Source organism: Lipotes vexillifer, unplaced genomic scaffold (assembly GCF_000442215.2).
Source record: "Lipotes vexillifer unplaced genomic scaffold, Lipotes_vexillifer_v1.1 scaffold749, whole genome shotgun sequence".
NCBI lineage: Eukaryota > Metazoa > Chordata > Mammalia > Artiodactyla > Lipotidae > Lipotes > Lipotes vexillifer.
In genome coordinates this window covers 1,748,207-1,768,335 of record NW_006782834.1, presented here as the reverse complement: position 1 = coordinate 1,768,335, position 20,129 = coordinate 1,748,207, and the positions used below count along the sequence as shown (strand labels likewise).

The window sequence follows — 20,129 nt, the reverse complement described above, 5'->3', positions numbered from 1 at the left end:
ATGGCCCTTTCCCCCCACCCTTCCAGAAACCAAACATCTTTCCCAAGGGTACGTTTATAGGCTGGGTCCCGTGCCTGTAAGCCTGCTGAATGATACAGACTCCCTGCTGACTGCTCTGCTTCCCTTTCTTCCAGCTCCTCTACCAGGGACCTCTCCGGCTATGACCATGCTTATCTGAGGCGGAGCCCCGACCGGTGCAGCTCCCAGGGGAGCACGGACAGCCTGGAGCCCAGCGGGGGATGCCCGCCCTGCCACCCTCTCTCCCCGGCCAAGTCTACCAGCAGCATTGAGCAGCTTGGCCACCTCCATAACAAGAGAGACTCGGCTTACAGCTCCTTCTCCGCCAGTTCTAGCATCCTCGAATATCCGGCCCCCGGCATCTCTGGCCGGGAGCGTTCAGGCTCCGTGGACACCACTTCTGCTCGAGGTGGCCTCCTAGAAGGGATGAGGCAGGCAGACATTCGCTATGTTAAGACAGTCTATGATCCCCGGAGGGGGGTCTCAGCAGAGTATGAGGTGAACTCTTCAGGCCTGCTCCTGCAAGGAAAGGAGGCCCGAGCATTGGCAGATGGTCAGGGATATGAGAAATGGCATAGTGTTCCTCGGGGCAAGGAAGCGCCACCCCCCTCCTGGAGCCAGCACTGCCCCAGCTCCTTGGAGACCACCGCGGACAACTTGCCTCCTAAAGTGGGTGCACCCCTGCCCCCGGCTCGGAGTGACAGTTATGTGGCCTTTCGGCAGCGAGAGCGGCCTGGCTCCTGGTCTAGCCTTGATCAGAAACGGTTCTGCCGGCCTCAGGCAAACTCTGCAGGCCCCCTGAAATCTCCCTTCATAGAGGAACAGCTGCATACTGTGCTGGAGAAGAGTCCAGAAAACAGCCCCCCAGTGAAGCCCAAGCATAATTACACCCAGAAGGCCCAACCTGGCCAACCTCTGCTGCCGGCTGGCATCTACCCGGTACCTTCCCTGGAGCCACACTTTGCCCAGGTGCCCCGGCCTTCCGTGAGTGGTAACGGCACCCTCTACCCTGCGCTGGCCAAGGAGGGCGGGTATCCAGCTCCACAGGGAGCTGGCAACAAGACGGCCGCCCTTGATGAGAATGGGAACCAAAGTGGATCTAGCGGGCCTGGCTTTGCCTTCTGCCAGCCCCTAGAACATGACTCGGTGTCCCCAGGAGAGAGGAAACTTGAAGTTTCAGCCAAATGTGTCCCCTACAAAGTCCATTTCCTCTCAGTGCCTGAAAACGAGGAGGAGGCCTCCCTGAAGAGACTTCTCACACCTCTCCAAGGCGACAGCCCACATCCCAGTGAGAGAAGGAGCACCCAGGGCAACAGATATCCTAATTACCACAGCCTCCAGTCCCCTCCGGCTCAGGCCTGGCAAGCGGGTGAAGACAAGAGATCTTTCCTGCCCTCAGAGCCTTGGGAGGGGGATTTCCATGAAGACCACAATGCCAACCTCCGGCGGAGGCTCGACAGAGGCAGCCTGGGCCAGAGCATGCCAGGCAACTTTGGCAAGACCACATCTGCCTTCTCCTCCCTCCAAAACATTCCCGAGACTCTAAGAAGGCAAAGCAGCCTGGATCTAGGAGGGGGCGCCCAGGAGATCTACCTGGAAGGCACGTCCACCTGTACAGTCAGCACCAAGGCAGAGGACTCTGGAAGGACTGTTGTTCCTGATCACAGGAGCCAGCTGGACAGGTCAGTTTCCTATCCCAGGCCTGAGGGGAGAACCAGTGCCTTGGCTTCGTTCCACAGTTCAGACCCAAGGTATGAAGAGCTGCCCTCCCCGCCCCCACAGGAGACATCCAGTCTGGGCCGAAGGAGGCTCAGCTCCAGCAGCGCCTCGGCTCTGCAGGGCTTTCAGTATGGGAAGCCCCACTGCTCCGTGCTGCAGAAGGTTTCCAAGATCGAGCAGCGAGAGCAAGGGAGCCAGAGACCCCCGAGTGCGGGCAGCTCTAGTTACGGTTATAACCACAGGCCCAACCGGACACTCCCAACTTCTAATACTTCGGGGAATGACTTGGAGGAGACAAAGGCCCATATCCGTTTTTCCGAATCCATTGAACCCCTAGGCAATGGGGAGCCGCACTGCAAAAACGGGGAGCCGAAGTCGGAAGAGGCTTCCTGGCAGCCGTGTGGTCAGCAGCCGAGGCGGGACGCTCGCCTGCTCCGCAGCCAGAGCACCTTCCAGCTCTTCAGCGAGGCGGAGAAGGAGGCCGTGTGGCCCGATGACCGGCCCCGCACGCCAGAGTCGCCCGTGCAGGAAGCCCCCTTCAGCCGCGCCTACCGGAACAGCATCAAGGATGCGCAGTCCCGCGTCCTGGGCGCCACCTCCTTTCGACGCCGGGACCTCGAGCCGGGGACCCCCACATCTGCCAGGCCCTGGCGGCTGCGACCCGCCTCCGCCCACGTGGGGCTGCGGAGCCCGGAAGCGCCGGCTTCCGCCTCCCCGCACACCCCGCGCGAGCGGCACAGCGTGACCCCGGCCGAGGGCGACCCTTCCCGGCCCGCGCCCCCCGCCGCCCGGAGGGGGCCGCGCCGGCACCTGACCCCTGAGCAGAAGAAGCGCTCGTACTCGGAGCCCGAGAAGATGCACGAGGTGGGGGTGTCGGAGGAGGCCGAGCCGGCGCCCCCGGGCCCACCAAGGAAGGGGCCGCAGTTCGTGGAGAGCTCGGTGGCTGACCGGCGCCGCATCTTCGAGCGAGACGGCAGGGCCTGCTCCACCCTCAGCCTGTCGGGGCCCGAGCTGAAGCAGTTCCAGCAGAGCGCGCTGGCCGACTACATTCAGCGCAAGACCGGCAAGCGGCCCGCTGCCGCCGGCTGCGGCCTCCAGGAGCCTGGGCCGCTGCGGGAGCGCGCCCCGAGCGCCTACCTCCAGGCCGCGCCCGAGGGCCCCAGCCTCGCTGCTGCCTCCAGTCTCTCCTGTCTGCGGGAGCCCAGCCTGCCGCCCCGCAGGGAGGCCGCCCTCCAGCCGGCCACCGCGGAAGGGGGTGGCGGGGAGCCGCCACGGGCCCCCCGAGATCGCAGCAGCTCCTTTGCCGGCGGCCGCCACCTCGGGGAGCGGCGCCGCGGAGACGAAGCCCCGAGAGAACTGCTCAGTGGTGCTAACGGTGGTCCAGAGGGCCCCCAGAGGCTGGACAGGACCCCTGGGGAGCCCTCCCCGTGGGGGTCCGCGGCCGGGAGGGCCGGGAAGTCCATGTCGGCCGAGGACCTGCTGGAGCGCTCAGGCGTCCAGGCCATCCCTGTCCACATGAGGTCACGGTCATCTCCCACCGCAGACAAGCGCCAGGTATGTGCAGCCAGCGGGTCCTAGCACTGCCCCTTGCATCCTGGAAGCCTTAGTGCGACTTCTCTAACCCCTCCTGTCCCCTTCGCTTTCCTTTTACACGCAAGAGAGTGGCATTCGTTTCCATAAGGTGCTGTCTTTCTCAGTGCCCCTGTCTGATGAGATCATTACAGAGATACAGATATATAATACATAGATATCGATACAGTTGTGTAGATATCTTATGTAGATACATGTATCGTATACCAATATAGATATCTATACATATATATGTGTGCGTATCAGTGGATATAGATGTATATGTGTACACACACACACAGTAGGCCTCGTATTCCTGGTTCTGCACTGGAATGGAAGATATTGGGAAAATTCCAGAAAGTTCCAAAAAGCAAAATTTGAATTTGCCAGCACACCAGCAACTATTTACGTAGTATTTAGATTGTAAGTAGAGATGATTTAAAGTATACAGGAGGATGTGTGTAGGTTATATGCAAATACTGTGCCATTTTATCAGTATAGAGCATCAGGTGGATTTTGGTATCCGTCCCTGGTGGGGGGGGGGGGGGGGTTTGGCCCGCTGCGCCGCTTGCAGGATCTTAGTTTCCCAACCAGGAATTGAACCCGAGCCCTCCACAGTGAAAGTGCAGAGTCCTAACCACTGGACCGCCAGGGAATTCCCTATATATTTTTAAATCTTTGACAAATAGGTGAAAATTGCTTTAGTTTGTATTTTAATATTACCAGTAATTTCAAACTGTTTAAATGTGTTTATTGGCCATATCTATTTCTTCTTTTAAGAATTGCCTTCCTGCAGGCCTCTGGAAAGATGCTTCCCATCTTTCTGCTGAACAAAATCTGACCAAGTCCTCTTTCCTTCCTACTTTGCCCACATGGGTTTACTCATCACCACTCCTTATAGGGGGGGGGGGGGGGTCCTTGAGCCAATTCCCTTGGGATACTGGGAGACAAATGTATATAATATATATACACACATACATATATAGTATGTATGTATTATATAGTATATACATATATATATATAATAACTTCATTTTAGTGTCACCACTTATCAGTGTAAGAATTAGATTAGGAAAATTTAGGGGTTATCTTTTTGTTTCGGGTTTTTCTTTGCGTTTTGTTTTTTTGTTTGTTTTGCTTCTTTTTTTTTAAGTTCATGCAATAGAGGCTGTGTCTCAGTATTTTAAAGACGTTAGCTTCATACCTTCTTTGTTTCTATTGGACTTCGGCATTTACAAAATAAGTATAGTTATTGACTTTGATAATTGTTGGTTATTGAGCTCCAGGCCCTCAACTAAGTATGCTTTTATGTTTATTATCTCATTAATCCTCAAAATAATCCTATGTGATGGAGTATATTATCCGTATCAAATCCATGTCTCTCTGCCTCTTTCTGTGTACTATCGTGGTGAGATAGGAGAACGTCAGACTTCCCAATTCTCTCATAAAGTCTCCAGACTATGAAAAGATCACGAGGCGCTTTCCACTGGAAATTTTAGGCGGAGCTAGGAGTAAAATCCGAGCACTCTGACTCCAGGAGTCTATCAATTCCCCTAATTCTTAGCCCATTCTCAAGCTCCACGTGCACTGCAAGTCAACGTCCTGCCTCATGGTTCCCTTGCCAGGTAAGAAGATGCGAGGAATTCACATATATGTTACCACAGGGAAGAATACCCCTCCGTTGTCCCTTCTCAGATTCTGTTTTCCCCAGCAGAGAATGTAATCATTCAGCAAGCATTTGTAGAGCGTATGTTTTACGAAAAGGACTGCTTATAGGTTTAAAGGAAACGTAAAGGAAAATAAGGGTCATGCCTTTCTGGGCTTCACAATTGAGCAAAGGACTATGAACTTATATATAAATAATTAACACGAATAGTGAATGCTTTGGGAGTGGTCATAAATAAGATGCTCTGGGAGGGATAGTAATTCTGAGAGGATCTAAGAGAGCATCTCTTGAAGGAGAAGGGCTATGAACCAGGCTCTAAAGGATGAGCAGGATGTTGACAAAGAGTTGGCGGTTGTGTGTGGGAGGGATTGAGTTGGAGGAAACAGCTTCGGACAAAGCAGAGTTAGCCGTTACAGTCTGAGACATCTGTCTGCTGCTCTGCTTCTGCAACACACATACGCGCAGCATTGTGAGAAAATACTGCTCCCTCCCAGATATTTTTCTCTTCAGAAATATTTTCTACCCAGTATAACCCACACACAACACACACACACACACACACACACACACACACACACACACACACACACACACACACACACACACACACACACACACTCTCTCTCTCTCTCTATAGAGGCAATCCTCCGTAAGCCTCCAGTGGCTGTTTTTCACCCCTTAGCGTGAAGAACAGAGCTAATTTCCAGTCCTTATCCTACACCTAAGACGCTTTTAAAATCCATACGTGTAACATTGCCGTTTCAGCTAGTTTGATGGGCTTCGGAAGCTCACCGCGTAGCAGAACGAACATTTTCTCTGTTTCTCTCCCCACGTCCTGAAGAAAATAGAAATGTTTAGGTGAAAACTAAATCATCTTCTGATCAATGTCATTATTCTCTCTTGGGGAATTTGTTGGATGATTATGAATGTTATTTTTTCCTTCCCTTCCAGATATTTCTCAAGCCTGGTAAACTGGGAAACAGAGCTAAAACATAGGCAGTATAGAGAAATGATCCCAATTAAATCCCAATTATTTGGTATTATTTGAAAAACTTTCTAGAAAGACAGCTAAATACAGAACATTATTTATGTTCTCTTTAATAAAGCGAGTACCATATTTAGAAATTATTTAACGTGGGGAATATGATGCCAGAGGGGGGAAATGTTTCAACGTGAAATACTTTATCTGCGCTGCTTTGCTCCTGCAAATTCTGAAAAGAGGTTATCATCCCCCAGATTGCAACTGCATCAAGACTGTGTTCTTAGGCTTCCTCCTTCACTCCCTGGCTCAGCAGCTGCACCGTGCCTGCCCTGAGACTGGTCCATGGCAAGGTCTGCCTCTCGCATCTCCTTCATACACCCATTATCTACCTTAGTTGTAGAACCAGTGAAAAACAAAATAAAACTAGTCTCCACATAATTATTGTGGTTAATATTTTAAGATATTATTATTTATTTGAATAAATTCCAGGAACTTTTACCATTAAGCTTTGGTGAAGGTGTTAAATAAATAACAATTTTTCTCATCCCAGCTTTAGAGGACTCTGAGAAATTAAGTGACCCTGTAGCGACTAAATCATCCGGTTGAGTTAAACCCAAAATATGGAGTCTGTTTCTGGTGCTGGCTCAGTCCGAGGCATCCCGAACAAACGCTGCTTGCTCCTGCCAGGTAGATGCTAATAGAGCAGGATTTTACAGGCTTTGGGCAAGGATTCAGCTCCTTTTCAAAAGTCCATTAGTGAGGATAGTTTTTACTTCCAAAACAAGGTCAGCATGGGAATCAGTTTCTCTGTTTATAAAGCTTGATCATTCTTGGGCCTGAAACGATGACTGTAGAAGGCTGCCACCTTTTGTAGCCTGAGACCTGCTCAGACACTCAGCACCCCTGGGCCTCTCCTTAGTCAGCTGTGGCCGTCTCTGAACAAGCCGCCTCCCATTCCCTCTCCTTTAATTCCTTTTAATTTTAATAGATTTATTTATTTATTTATTTTTGGCTGCGTTGGCTCTTCGTTGCTGTGCGTGGGCTTTCTTTAGTTGCGGTGAGCGGGGGCTACTCTTTGTTGCACTGCGCGGGCTTCTCGTTGTGGTGGCTTCTCTTTGTTGCTGAGCACGGGGTCTACGTGCGTGGGCTTCAGTAGCTGTGGTTCACGGGCTCTAGAGCACAGGCTCAGTGGTTGTGGCGCACGGTCTTAGTTGCCCCGTGGCATGTGGGATCTTCCCGGACCAGGGCTCAAACCCGTGTCCCCTGCACTGGCAGGCGGATTCTTAACTACTGCGCCACCAGGGAAGCCCCAATTCCTCTTAATTTTAAAGGTGTAATTGCGGAACAAATGGATATTAGTGACGGAGCTGAAGGGCACATCAAATTCGTGGCTATTTCCTACTTTCTGTAAGACTTTAGAAAACTTAACTGTTTTAAAGTAGGGAGGCCCTGCAAAGCTGCAGGAAAAAATCCAAACATTTCTGCCTTGGAGATGGAAATTTACACCTGTTCGTTGGCATAGATCTAAAATATAGCAGAGGCTATAAAAAGAAAGCTTTTGGAGAAATAAGATTCCTGGTGGGGTATTTTTTTTTTTTTCAAAATGCTGAGTTAGAGTCTTCTCTGGTTCTCACTGTATTTTCAGAGATCTTCATTTCTTATATGAGGCACATTCACCATGTGATGATGTGACAAACATTTGATTGCTGAGGAAATTGCTCAATGCATGGAACCCCACAATGTTGGATGTAGGCTTGATTCTGTAGGATGCAACTTGTATATCATTTTTAGTACCTCTCAACAAGCTTGGGGATAACAGAATCAACTTTCCACAAAATGTAAAGTTACAACTAGCTACGAATAATCAAATGTTTACTATGTGCCAGTCACTGTACTGTGTTTTATAAGCTTAAAATTAATCCTACATCTATGCAAAGGAGGCGATACCGTTGTTATCGCCGTATTACAGATGAGGGAACTGAGGCACAGAAAGGCTGAGAAATTTGCCCAGCATAGTGGGAGCAAGGTTTTGACCCCATACTGTCTGACTCCAGGGGTTTTAAGTCGCTATACCACGCTGCCTCCCGGTATCAAAAAAGACCGGGCGACTGGAGGGAGGTGAGAGTTAAACATCTTATATCTGAAAACTCCATCCAGTGAATTGATTTCATTTTAACATTTATCAGTTACTGTTACACATTTAAATAACATTTAAAATTTTTTAAACTGATTTTCTAATTCATTTTAGCAGATACTTGAAGCTGATATTACAAAGTAGATGAATATTGTCTTCATATTTCATTGGTCATAGAGATATTAGGATATTTAATTCAGAATCCAAAGGAAGAGTGAGAATCGGAATTGGATGGGATTCAGGTTTATAGTTCTAACTGTACTGTGCCTAATGAAGAATAAGAACTGGTGTACTTTTAAGTCGGTCAAAAGAAGTTAGAGACGATTAACAAAAACAGACACTTAAGTTTCTGTTGGCATAACTCTATACCTGGTATTTCTCCCATTGCCACTGCTTTTTGCTAAATTGTCATAATAGTTTATACTTCTTACCGGTTTATAGAAAATCAAGTCTTCTTTGAAAGTGCCTACGTGCCCAATCTAAGCAAATAAATGAAACAGGAATGTGTCCTCCTTGGGCTTTCTGCTAGGTTGGCAAGGCATTTTCCTTCTGTCCAAATGGTATTTCCATTGACAGGAGATGTAGAGTTCTCTCAATGGCCTATTACTGGGTCTGAGTTCTTTTATTTTATATACACCCACAGAAATATCAAGCTCATACTGTAATTCAAAGGAAATAATAGAGTAGAAATATATATTTGAACGTTACTAGGTTAGGAGCTTTAAGGGGACCTAGATAGGCTTTTCCAGTTAATTATTGGCAAAGGTGAACATTCGTGTCAACAGAGGGGGTGGAGTGGGGAAAGACTTTTTTTTTTAACTTTTTATTTTATATTGGAGTATAGTTGATTAACAATGCTGTGTTAGTTTCAGGTGTACAGCAAAGTGATTCAGTTATACGTGTATCTGTTCTTTTTCAAGTTCTTTTCCCATTTAGGTTATTACAGAATATGGAGCAGAGTTCCCTGTGCTATATATACAGTAGGTCCTTGTTGGTTATAAAGGGACCATAGGGTTTTGGGGAGAGTACGAATTCCTATTCCCTCTAGTGATATTTGAGCAAATCAGGGACACATGGAATTCCTTTTTCTCAAAGCACTGACATCTGATTGTATCCAGCTCAGCCACCATTCAACTTAAGATTCCAAAGATCGACCTTAGGCTTTGAGGAAATCATGGTTTGAATCCTAGCTGCTTACTTAATTGTGGGTAAGATACTTATCCTCTCTGAGCTGCAATTACCTCCCCTCTCCCCATTGTTATAGATTAAATTACAGAAGAAATGTCAGGTGCCTAACACAGCTCCAGGCACATCATTTGAGGATTTTAAGGAGCTTGGCTGAGTGTCCAGCACACAGTAAATGCCGAGTAGGAGGAAGCTGCAGTTACTAACAATATTCAGGGTTGTTTCTTCTTTGGACCTTCTCCCACCCACCTTTGGCTCTTTTCATTGCTTCTTAGTACCTCTACCAATGATTGGGGGGAAAAAAAGAAAGAGAGAGAGTGGGGTGGGGTGATGAAAAGCAATCGGCCCTTTGGACAGAATAAATGGTGAAATAAATTGTTGAAATTAAGTTTAGTGATTACATGTGGATTTAATTTTCCTGTTTTCTACCTGTCTCCTATTATCATAAATAATTGAGAGTTTTATCAATAGCAACATCATTATCTTAATCAGGGACCTGTACATATGAAGTGATTTTACGCTAACAAAAACTGACCTACAACCCTTTCAGGAAACTAATATATACCCTTATTTAAAACAAAAACAAATAATGACTACCCTTGAAGTGCCCCCAGAGTTACTGACATTACACGTGGGTGAGATGTTTTTCCCAGAGAGAATGTATTGCAACCTGATTACAAGCCAGATTCATATCTAATTCTTGAGATTTTGCTGAATCCAATAAACTCTCCTTTTCCTGTCATCTCCCATATTTCCCTTTTGCTGTTTGGAAAGCTTGGCCCTTTGATTTAATTTCAGCATTATACTTCAAGTATAGGAGTCGTTTGAAGTCCGGAGATAATTGTTATCAGACTTCTCTTGTTTAGAAAATGTCTTTGTTAGGAGAGGCACCCAGTGAGGTAGACTGAGGTTCTACCACTTGTGACCTTGGGAGAGTTAACCTCTTGGGGCCTGTGTCCTCATCAGTGCAGTGGGATTAACAGTACTTCTGGGCTTTGAGGATGAAATGGGTTAGTATGTAAGAGTGCCACCATGATGCCTGATAATAAATAGTGGACCGCCAATAAATGTTCCTTCTCCTTTATACCTCCACCCCCTCAGTAAATTTAAATACCCGTTTGTTGGCAATAACGCTGTGCCTCTTGTTTTAAGGATGTGCTTTTGGGGGAAAACAATGGCTTTGGTCTTGTGAAGGATCCATGTCATTTGGCTGGCCCAGGATCCAGGTATGTATCTGTATATATGATGCCCTCTACCTTATGAATGCTGCTGGAGTTAAATGCTTCTGTTCCTCTCTACTGGAAATCGAAGTGTGATATTATGATGTTTCATAGTATCATGTGCCACCTCTTCAGTTTGTCTAGGCCATGGGGAGCTTTCTTTTTTATTTATAGATGACTTTCTCTAAGAATGATACTATTCAAAATAGGTTTTGAATGTGTGCTATTGAGGCAGTGGTGGACTTCAGTAAGTTTGGCATCAGAATAGTTGATGGATATGCTCTTCTCAAGTATATCCTCTGGCTCTCACACGTGGGGCCTCTCTTAAACGTGGCTGATCTCTTCTGGCTCTGTCCCAGAGGATCAGGTCTGCTGAATAGAGCACCAGGGGAAGAATGAGCATCATGAACAGCCTTCACAGAACAAGACAAACTTGCAGGAATCACCTGAAGTAAAAAAATAAAGCTCTAAAATCATTATTTTAGGCACTTAGAGATAGAAAATAGCAGGAAATTCATGTTTTAAAAGTTGCCATCAAAATCATTTCTCCTTGGTAGAAAAAATATAATGGACAATTTTGCAGAATTAGAATCTTTAAACTATTCACTTGGAGCTTAAGAAGTAGAAATTTCCAAAGAGAGTTTCCTCTGAACCACATGCCTGTATGTAGTTTTAATGCAGCATTATAGGACTATCTACTGTCATCTGTTATTACTAATGTTAGTACATTTAAACCCTCCCTACTACCGTCCATGTTTTCTCAAGCCAGTTCCTTAATTTTTACTATGTTTCATTCAGTCATTGTTTCTCTCTTTTTCTGGCATTCACCTTCTCGATAGCTCAACCTAATACTGCCAGCATGGTCAGGAAGTGGGTATTAGGTTACCTCCTTCACTGCCAAGAGCAGCCTTCTGTAGTTGGTCTTGCTCCTGGAGCTGTGCCTAAAGTGAAGCAGTCAACGTGAGGCTGAGGACTTTAGTTTGGCTGCATTAATTCAAAGCTAGAGACAAGGGAAGACTAACAGTGAACTAGAGCTCTGCCAAAAGAGAGCTGGTCTGGGGCTTCCCTGGTGGCGCAGTGGTTGAGAGTCCGCCTGCCGATGCAGGGGACACAGGTTCGTGCCCCAGTCCGGGAAGATCCCACATGCCGCGGAGCGGCTGGGCCCATGAGCCATGGCCACTGAGCCTGCGTGTCCGGAGCCTGTGCTCCGCAACTGGAGAGGCCACAACAGTGAGAGGCCCGCGTACCGCAAAAAAAAAAAAAAAAAAAAAAAAAAAAAAGAGAGAGAGCTGGTCTGAAGTCTAAGGTGAAACTAAATTCAACCACAAAAAATCAAATTGCTGGATTCCAAAAAGGACTTGAATAGACATTTCTCCAAATGGCCAACAGGCCCATGAAAAGATACTGCACATCACTAATCATCAGAGAAATGTAAGTCAAAATCACACTCATTAGAATGGCTATGATCGAAAAAACAAAGAACAAGTGTTGGTGAGGATGTGGCGAAATTGGAACCCCTGTGCACTGTTGGTAGGATTACAAAATGGTATAACTGCTACGGAAACAGTATGGAGGTTCCTCAAGAAATTAAAAATCTATCATATGACCCAGCAATCCCACTTCTGAGTATAAATCCAAAGAATTGAAAGCAGTGTCTTGAAGAGAGATTTTCTTACCCATGTTCGAGGCAGCACTATTCACAATAGCAAAGAGGTGGAAGCAACCCAAATGTCCACAGATGGATGAGTGGATAAACAAAATGTGGTGTATGCATACAGTGGAATATTATTCAGCCTTTAAAAGGAAGGAAATGCTGTCACATGCTACAACCTGAATGTACCTTGAGGACATTATGCTAAGTGAAATAAGCCAGTCATAAATACTTTATGATTCCCCTTGTATGAGGTATATAAAGTAGCCTAATTTATAGAAAAGTAGAATGGTGGTTACAAGGGCCAGGGGAGTGGCAAAAGAAGAGTTGTTGCTTAATAGGTATGTAGTTTCAGATTTGCAAGATGAAAATGTTCTGGAGATCTGTTTTGCAGCAATATTGGTGTACTTAACACTACTGAACTGAACATTTTAAAATGAATTTAAAGTATTAAATTTTATGTTATGTGGGGTTTTTTAAACTACATTAAAAAAAATACTATGAAGGAAAAAGATGAGACTAATCAAACTTAATTCCTGAATATTAAGATTCCTGGATACATGTCAGTAGATGCTTGTCTCTCACACTCTATTATAAAAGAGACTGAAATAAAATCTTTATGATACTAGTCTTTATTCTTGGGAAACAATCACCAGGAAGAAGTATTCTCAACCAAACTAAGCATTTAACTCAACTATTACCTTCAAAAATATAGTTTTTTACAGTATGGTTCCTGTAAACTAGGAAGATTAAACATAACCTAAAAATATTACATCAAAGTTTATTTGGGCTACATCTTTAAAAGATAAATATTATTTTATTGTGTGTTTTAGTGATGTCTCCCCCTTTTTTTTTTTTTTTTTTTTTTTTTTGCGGTATGCGGGCCTCTCACTGTTGTGGCCTCTCCCGTTGCGGAGCACAGGCTCCGGATGCACAGGCTCAGCGGCCGTGGCTCACGGGCCCAGCCGCTCCGCGGCATGTGGGATCTTCCCGGACCGGGGCACAAACCCGTGTCCCCTGCATCGGCAGGCAGACTCTCAACCACTGCGCCACCCGGGAAGCCCAATGTCTCCCCTTTTTAAAAAGCAAAATGAAGGTACCTGAGTTGTTCCTTAAAACATCAGATTCCAGTTACTCCATGTCCTATTAGAGGACGCTAAATTTAAAAATCGTTCATGGCCAGCAGTCTAAACAGCAGTTGGGCAGAAGAGACGTCGTTTGTTCAACAGACATTTACTGAGAGGGTACTTTGTGCCAGGATCTGGGGATAGCAAAATGAATAAGACATGGGGGTAAAGAGCACCCCCAGTGCATCTCCTGCCCCTGGGTTTCTGGTGTACCCATTTGGGAACCCCCCAAGAAGGACAGAATAGCCACTCTTGAATATTGACAGGCTTCTGGTAAAGAAACTGCTTCTAGACGAAAAGGATCTGTGATGGGAGGGGAGGGTATGCATCTGAGTGGAAGATGGGCCTCTTACTCAACCATTTGCATTTATAGTAAAGAAAAGATAATGTCAGGAGAAGAGCTAATTTGGTTCTTTGTGGTCTTTTCCTTCTTTATGCTGCTTTGCCCTCACCTGGCACTTAGATGATCTCGTGGCAGGCCTGTGCTGGGGCTCTGACTTGGGACTGAGCCACAGCTCTCTCAGGACGCGGGTCTGTAAAATGAAAAATGCCATCTGCTCTCCAGATTCACTTGCACACTAGTCAGGGAGCTACAAATGTGGGATTTACAAATTATGGTTGTTCGCTGGAGATATTTTTATCCTCACATTAACTCTTTTTTTTTTTTTTTTTTTTTGCGGTATGCGGGCCTCTCACTGTTGTGGCCTCTCCCGTTGCGGAGCACAGGCTCCGGACGCGCAGGCTTAGCGGCCATAGCTCATGGGCCTAGCCGCTCCGCGGCATGTGGGATCTTCCTGGACTGGGGTACGAACCCGTGTCCCCTGTATCGGCAGGCGGACTCTCAACCACTGTGCCACCAGGGAAGCCCCTATCCTCACATTAACTCTTGCATGGCAGGCAGGCAGGCAGGCAGTGCTGGAGACGTGTTTTCTTTTTTGTTCTCCTTTTTTTCCTTTCAGACACATTAACAAACGTATTGGAAATTGTTGGGTTTTTCCTTAGAGCCTAGAGGACAGCTGTTTAAACGACCATGCACCCTATTTGCTCGTTATGGTCAGTCTCTTTCTCCAGAGGTAACTGCTTATTAGCTCCTTAGGTGAGACTCTCCCTTTCCTTCTTACTTATCATTTTAAGAAATGAAAACACTGGGAGACTAAGAGAAAGTTGTAAATAAACTCTTCAGATTCTGCAGCCCACACAAATACTTTCCAAACAGACCTCCCCCGTGGGGCTCACACCTGTAGAGAATGAGGCAGCATTCTTTTCCCCAGAGTCAGGAGCTGGTTCCCAAACTCGTCCTAAAAGGAGCAGAAGAAAAATACCTGCTCCTGCCTTTTATATCCTGAAGCCTACCTTGCATGGGGGGAGGTAGATGGGGTGATGAGAGAGGGTTAATAAAAAGAAATGCCTTGTGACCCCAGGCTTGCCGTGTGACATTTTCCTGCAGGAGTTTATGCCTACTTGGCATCTCATTTAAACTTGGTTCTTTGTATGAGCAGCCAAGGGAAGACAGTGTGCAGCTTCTCCGGGCTTCCTTCTCCCCATCAAATGCTTTTCCCGTCCATGTAATGCACCTTGGGCTCAGCGTTTGCCCCTTTTCTTCAGAGCTAACCTATGTCTCTGTATCCCACTCCAGGCCATTCAGCTGTTCCAGCCGTGAAGAGATGTTGTTGCTCCAACACCATCCCAGCCCTCGTTGCGGGGTTTCGGGCTGCAAAGCAGGTGGTGGTGCCTCCATTCCCGGCAGGGGTCTGGGACCGCTGGACCCTCCAAGGCAGGCCAGCAGAACGCCCTGCCCCCGGCCCCTGCCCTCAGGAGCGCAAGGGCATCTCCCGGACACCAGGGCTGCACCGCCGAGCTCAGCCCTGCCTGCCCCTGGCCCCTCGAGCTACTGCTCACAGGCCGCCGCCGCCCAGCCCTGCACCCCAGCCGGGACCCCCAGAAATGGCGGCCACTGGCCGGCCCAGCCTCCCAGCCCCGAGCGCAGGAAGGAGGAGGGAGCAGGGACGCGGCCCTCCCCGCCCTGGGTGAAGAGGGCCCACTCGGTCCAAGAGGACAGCCTCCCCGAGGATGGCGCATCGCCTGGGTGCGCGAGCCCCAAGCACTACCCCAAGCCGCAGGCCCTCCCCAGCCCGAGCAGCACTTCCGACCCAGACACGCCCCTCGGGGTCCCGGGCACTCTGGGCAGGGTCTCCCTCCGGGTCTCTGGGTCGGCCCCGCTGGCCTCCCTGTCGCCTCGGGAGGACAACGACGAGGTGTTCGTGAGGGACCTGCGCTCCACCGCCACTTCCGGCCCCGCCTGCGAAGCGCCGCCCCCGCCCAGCCAGGAAGCCCCGGCCCAGAACCTGGACCGCTTTCCTCCGCCTCCCCCTGAAGCTGTGTGCGCGGAGCAGTGGGACAGCGAGGGCTACCGGGAGCCCCACGCCAGGTGAGAGCAGCCCTCCGCCAAGGTTAAGGGTCTCCCTCCCCAGGAAGAGATTTCCATGCTCCACGCTTCTCAGAGCCGCCTCTGCTGGCCACTGGAGAGCCCTGTGGAGGTTTTTTAACAGGAGCCCAGCTCACGAAACTGGCACAACTGTTCCATTTGTTGACCTTGGTGGTCGTCATTTTAGTAGTCCTTGGGCCCTGAGGTGAGGTTCATTTCTGTGCGTGTGGCAGGTTCAAAGGGTCCAAATAAACAGCATCTCTCTTCCCTGCCCAGAGTTCTGAACCCGTTAAGAAATAAGGCAAAAGAAAAAAGCATTCAGAAGACAAAAAAAATCACTTTTATTACTGAGAGAGCTGATCCTGGAGAATACGACCCCTATCTGAGTATAAGTGGGCCTCCTGCTACTGAGCCCCAAATTAAACAGGGGTGCCCGCCTAGTCACAGGCTGTGCTAGACACACACACAGCAAGCACACGTGTGAACACGCAAGAGCAAGCCTTAGAGAGTAACCTTACTCTCTAAAGAAAGAGGCTGGACTAGGAATGGGCTATGGTCAGCTTCTCTTTGCAGAGTCACTCTCTCTGTCCATAGGAAGGAATAAAGAGTAAGGCTGAAGGTCATTAACGTTTAGGGAAGACCTCTGCCTAGAAGGCAGGAGAATGAGAAAGAGGCATTTCCCAACACATACTCCCTAGAACAGTACTAAAATACATTGTCTGATAGCACCCTTGGCGTGACTTCCCCTAAACACCACCTGTTCCCTTTCACTACCCTCTGTTCACATTCATAAAGCTCTGGAATCCGAGAGCAACATTCACCAAAAATATGTCCCCCTTAAAGAGTCACACAACCTCCCTGTGACCAACTAGTGGACTTAGTTGAAGGCCCTTTTGAACCCTGCAGTTTGTGGGGAATAACAACCCCAGAAACTCCTGATGTGTGTGGGAAGCTACAGCCCTTGTGTGCAAACGTCTCCCTGCCTTCCTTCACCCTCCTGCTGACTCTTCTCTTAACCACTCTCTTTTAATACCCCTAGCAGCTCCAGCAAACTTGCCAAGGTGACAATTGCCAAGGAAAGGCCCATCCCTGGTGCAGCCCATTTGGTTGATAGTCAGATACTGGCTTCCAGATCCCAAACCTCCATCAAGAGTTCAGAGGCCAATGAGACCAACCCACCCTCCACCACCGGTGCTCTACCCCAGCCTGCCGGCTCTCTTAGCAAACAGCCAAGCCCAGGGCAGCCACCTTCCATCCAGACCCAAAGCCTCAGCCACGACCCAGTCAGTGGGACTCAAAGTTTAGAAAAGAATGTCAGTTCTCGTCCTCAGAAGACCTCAGAAGACATGAGAACAGAGGCTCTGGCCAAGGAAATTGTCCACCAAGACAAATCTCTGGCAGACATTTTGGATCCAGACTCCAGGATGAAGACAACTATGGACCTGATGGAAGGTTTGTTTCCGCGAGATGCTAATCTGCTGAAGGAAAACAGCATAAAGAGGAAGGCCACGCAGAGAACTGTCAGCTTCCCAGGATGTGAAGCTAAGAGGTAAGTCCCTGGTCGTGTCCCCAGAGAGACTTCAAATTGAACTCCTCCCATGGGGGTGATGGTAAGTCCAGAACTGCTTATATGAGGTTTTCCCGCTTCCAAAGATCCTGACCCCAGACTGACATTGCATCTCAGCCTTAGGGGAATGGCTCTGACCTACCTTGAGTTGTTTGCCCAGCAACAAGTAGTAATAGTAATTAGTAATTACTGTTCATAACCTATCGTTCACGTTCTCTGCGTCGAGCATTATATTCTTTATGTAAGCATTATCTCATTTAATGTTCGCAAGAACCTTCTGAGCTAGCTACCGATTTTATCTCCATTTTACAAATGAGGAAACGGAAGCAGAGAGAGAGTGAGAACCATGCCCAGCTGAAGTCATAGAACACGGGAGTGATGGCGTCTGCGCGCTCTCAGTGCTTCTACAGTGCCCCTGAGAACTCAGCACACGTGCAGCTGCCCATTCTGCCAGAGTTGCCCTTACAGAGCCCCACACGGGTCAGTGCTGAGGGAGGGGCAGGTGGAAGTGGTGAGCACACAGGGGCCTCCCCTCGGCTGAGGTGAACATGGTCTTGTAAATAGCGTGACAGCCTAGATTGACATACTCCGCTGACATTCACCTTTGAAGAGGTAGGGTGGGCGTCCGCTCACATCCTGAACATCAGGAAGGGGCTGAACAGGAGTGCGCCCATGGTCTTGTTCAGCCGTGGGCCTGCACCCGAAGCTCCCTGAGCAGCGTGTTCCCCGCCCTGTAACGTGCATCCCAGCACCTACCCACAGCCGGTGAGAGGAACGTGAGCAGTCTGTATTTTTCCTCCTTTTGATTTCTCCCAGGTTATTGCAATATTTTCTTGCATGTTTGATTTCCTTAAGGGACTACTATGGGAGAGATTTAGGATGGTTTTTATTTTCTTTTAAATTTTCAATGAAAACTATATGGATCAACAGTCCGGAGCTCCAGTTAGTGGCTTCCAGACTAAATAAAAGCGGAGAGCATTCCATCTAAATTTGGGCTTGCATTTTAGAAATTTCCAACTGATCCTCGCTAAATTACTAACAGGAACACTGTGTTTTGAGTTGCAGGGGAGGGGAGAAAGGAAAGAACTGCGTGGTACTTACAGGCTATCTGATAGGTTATCGGAGGCTCTCCTAATACAAGCCCTCAGCAGTCACCCTCCTTTTTCAGATGTGGCATACAGAGACTAATTGAGGAGAAGTGACTTATCCAGGCTCATGTGTTCAGCAAACACTTCTTAAGCACCTACGATGTGCAAGGCAATGCACTGGGTACACGAGGGACCCACAGATGAGTTTCTGTGGATGTGCCAGTCGGTTCACCACGGGTGGTTGTCCTCCAATCACTCGCTATGGGAAGACCAAAGTAATTTACAAGTACATGCTTAGAAAAGCATTTCCTGGCATTATCCACGAGAACATAAAGTTTAGCAGTGAAATGGTCATGTAGCTTTTGCAGCACTGAGAGCTTCCTAAGGAATTGCAAAAGGACGGCATCGCCATCTTCTGGTAAAAATGAGCATTGTCCTTGTTGTACATGAGTGCGCAAATAGCCACTGTGAGGTTTAATCAGATAGATGTCCAAGAAGCCTATTTGTGAGGCAGTGAATATATGTTTGGGGGGGGGGGGGACTATATCAGAAGACCTTTTCCCCATCTTTTCAATTAACTGGATTAATATGACTGTATTGTTTAGAGGAATAACCCCAGCAAGCGGGAAACTAGTAAAAACACCTTTTTGGTGGTTCTTTATTCCATAGTAAAATGATGGTCTAGATGTTAAACAATGTCACAAGATTACCTCTCTTAGAGAACCTAATTATGTCCATAGAGTCATTTATTCAGTGAGCAGGGCTTTACCTATAGAGTATGAAAGGCAGCTTGATTACAGTAAAACAAAGAACATAGTTGTTCAGGTTCCCAAATTCCAGTTTGTTCCAGCCTTGAAATCCCCCTGCTGTGTAATCAGTGAGTAGATTTTACATCTTGTATCCGTTCACTGTTGACCAGCAAGCTCCAAATTCCAGGCTTACATAGAGCCTCAGGCTTACGTGAAAAGGAAAATTGGTAGGTGTCCAAGCAACAATTATAGTAGACATCAGAAACATTATGGGTAACATGGAGGAGTAGGAAATAATTAACCTAAAACCTGAGATTTGTGCAGCACCTTGAAAATACTTTCACAGTGACTAAGTCGAGGCTCCCTGTTGTCTTTCTGTGAAACAGGGAGTCAGTATCATTCTATTTATCACAAAAGGAGAAACATGCAGAGAGGTTAAATGTCCGTAGTCCTGACTCCCACTCCCCTTCCCAATATTGCCCTTGGTGGTTTTCCATCCCGAGTATGCTGGCTTCAAGAGCCCCACACGTTAGTAGGCAGTCACTAGTAAATACCTATTAGTCCATCCTAACTTCTGGGAAGATATTGAATATAATTTTTTTACACATTTCCGAATGGACAAACATATGGTGAAATTAAGCTGCGTGTGGCTGTACTTTTTGTTCTTTCTGACCCAGGAGTGAAGACAAGGAAGCAGCGGGCATGTTGGTCAACTGTCCTGTCTACTACAGCGTGTCTGCTCCCAAGGCCGAGCTTCTGAACAAAATCAAAGCTATGCCAGAGGAGGTGAATGAGGAAGAGGAGCCGGCAGACATCAACGAAAAGAAGGTAAGGAAAGAAATGGGGGGGCTTCCCTGATGGCGCAGTGGTTGGGAGTCCGCCTGCCGATGCAGCGGACACCGGTTCGTGCCCCGGTCCGGGAAGATCCCACGTGCTGCGGAGCAGCTGATGCTGCGCGTCGGGAGCCTGTGCTCCGCAACGGGAGAGGCCACAACAGTGAGAGGCCCGCGTACCGCAAAAAAAAAAAAA

The 20,129-nt window shown here is 47.8% G+C and overlaps 1 protein-coding gene across 1 annotated transcript in view; it reads left to right on the top strand.

Moving 5' to 3' along the window:
- SHROOM3 (shroom family member 3) overlaps positions 1–20,129 on the top strand; it is a 318,810-nt gene that overhangs the window by 280,794 nt on the left and 17,887 nt on the right. The window contains exons 5-9 of the mRNA XM_007455418.1: positions 135–3,291; positions 10,426–10,499; positions 14,908–15,699; positions 16,739–17,245; positions 19,778–19,928. Of these exons, the coding sequence (XP_007455480.1) occupies positions 135–3,291; positions 10,426–10,499; positions 14,908–15,699; positions 16,739–17,245; positions 19,778–19,928 (4,681 nt within the window). The remainder of the gene's footprint in view (positions 1–134; positions 3,292–10,425; positions 10,500–14,907; positions 15,700–16,738; positions 17,246–19,777; positions 19,929–20,129) is intronic.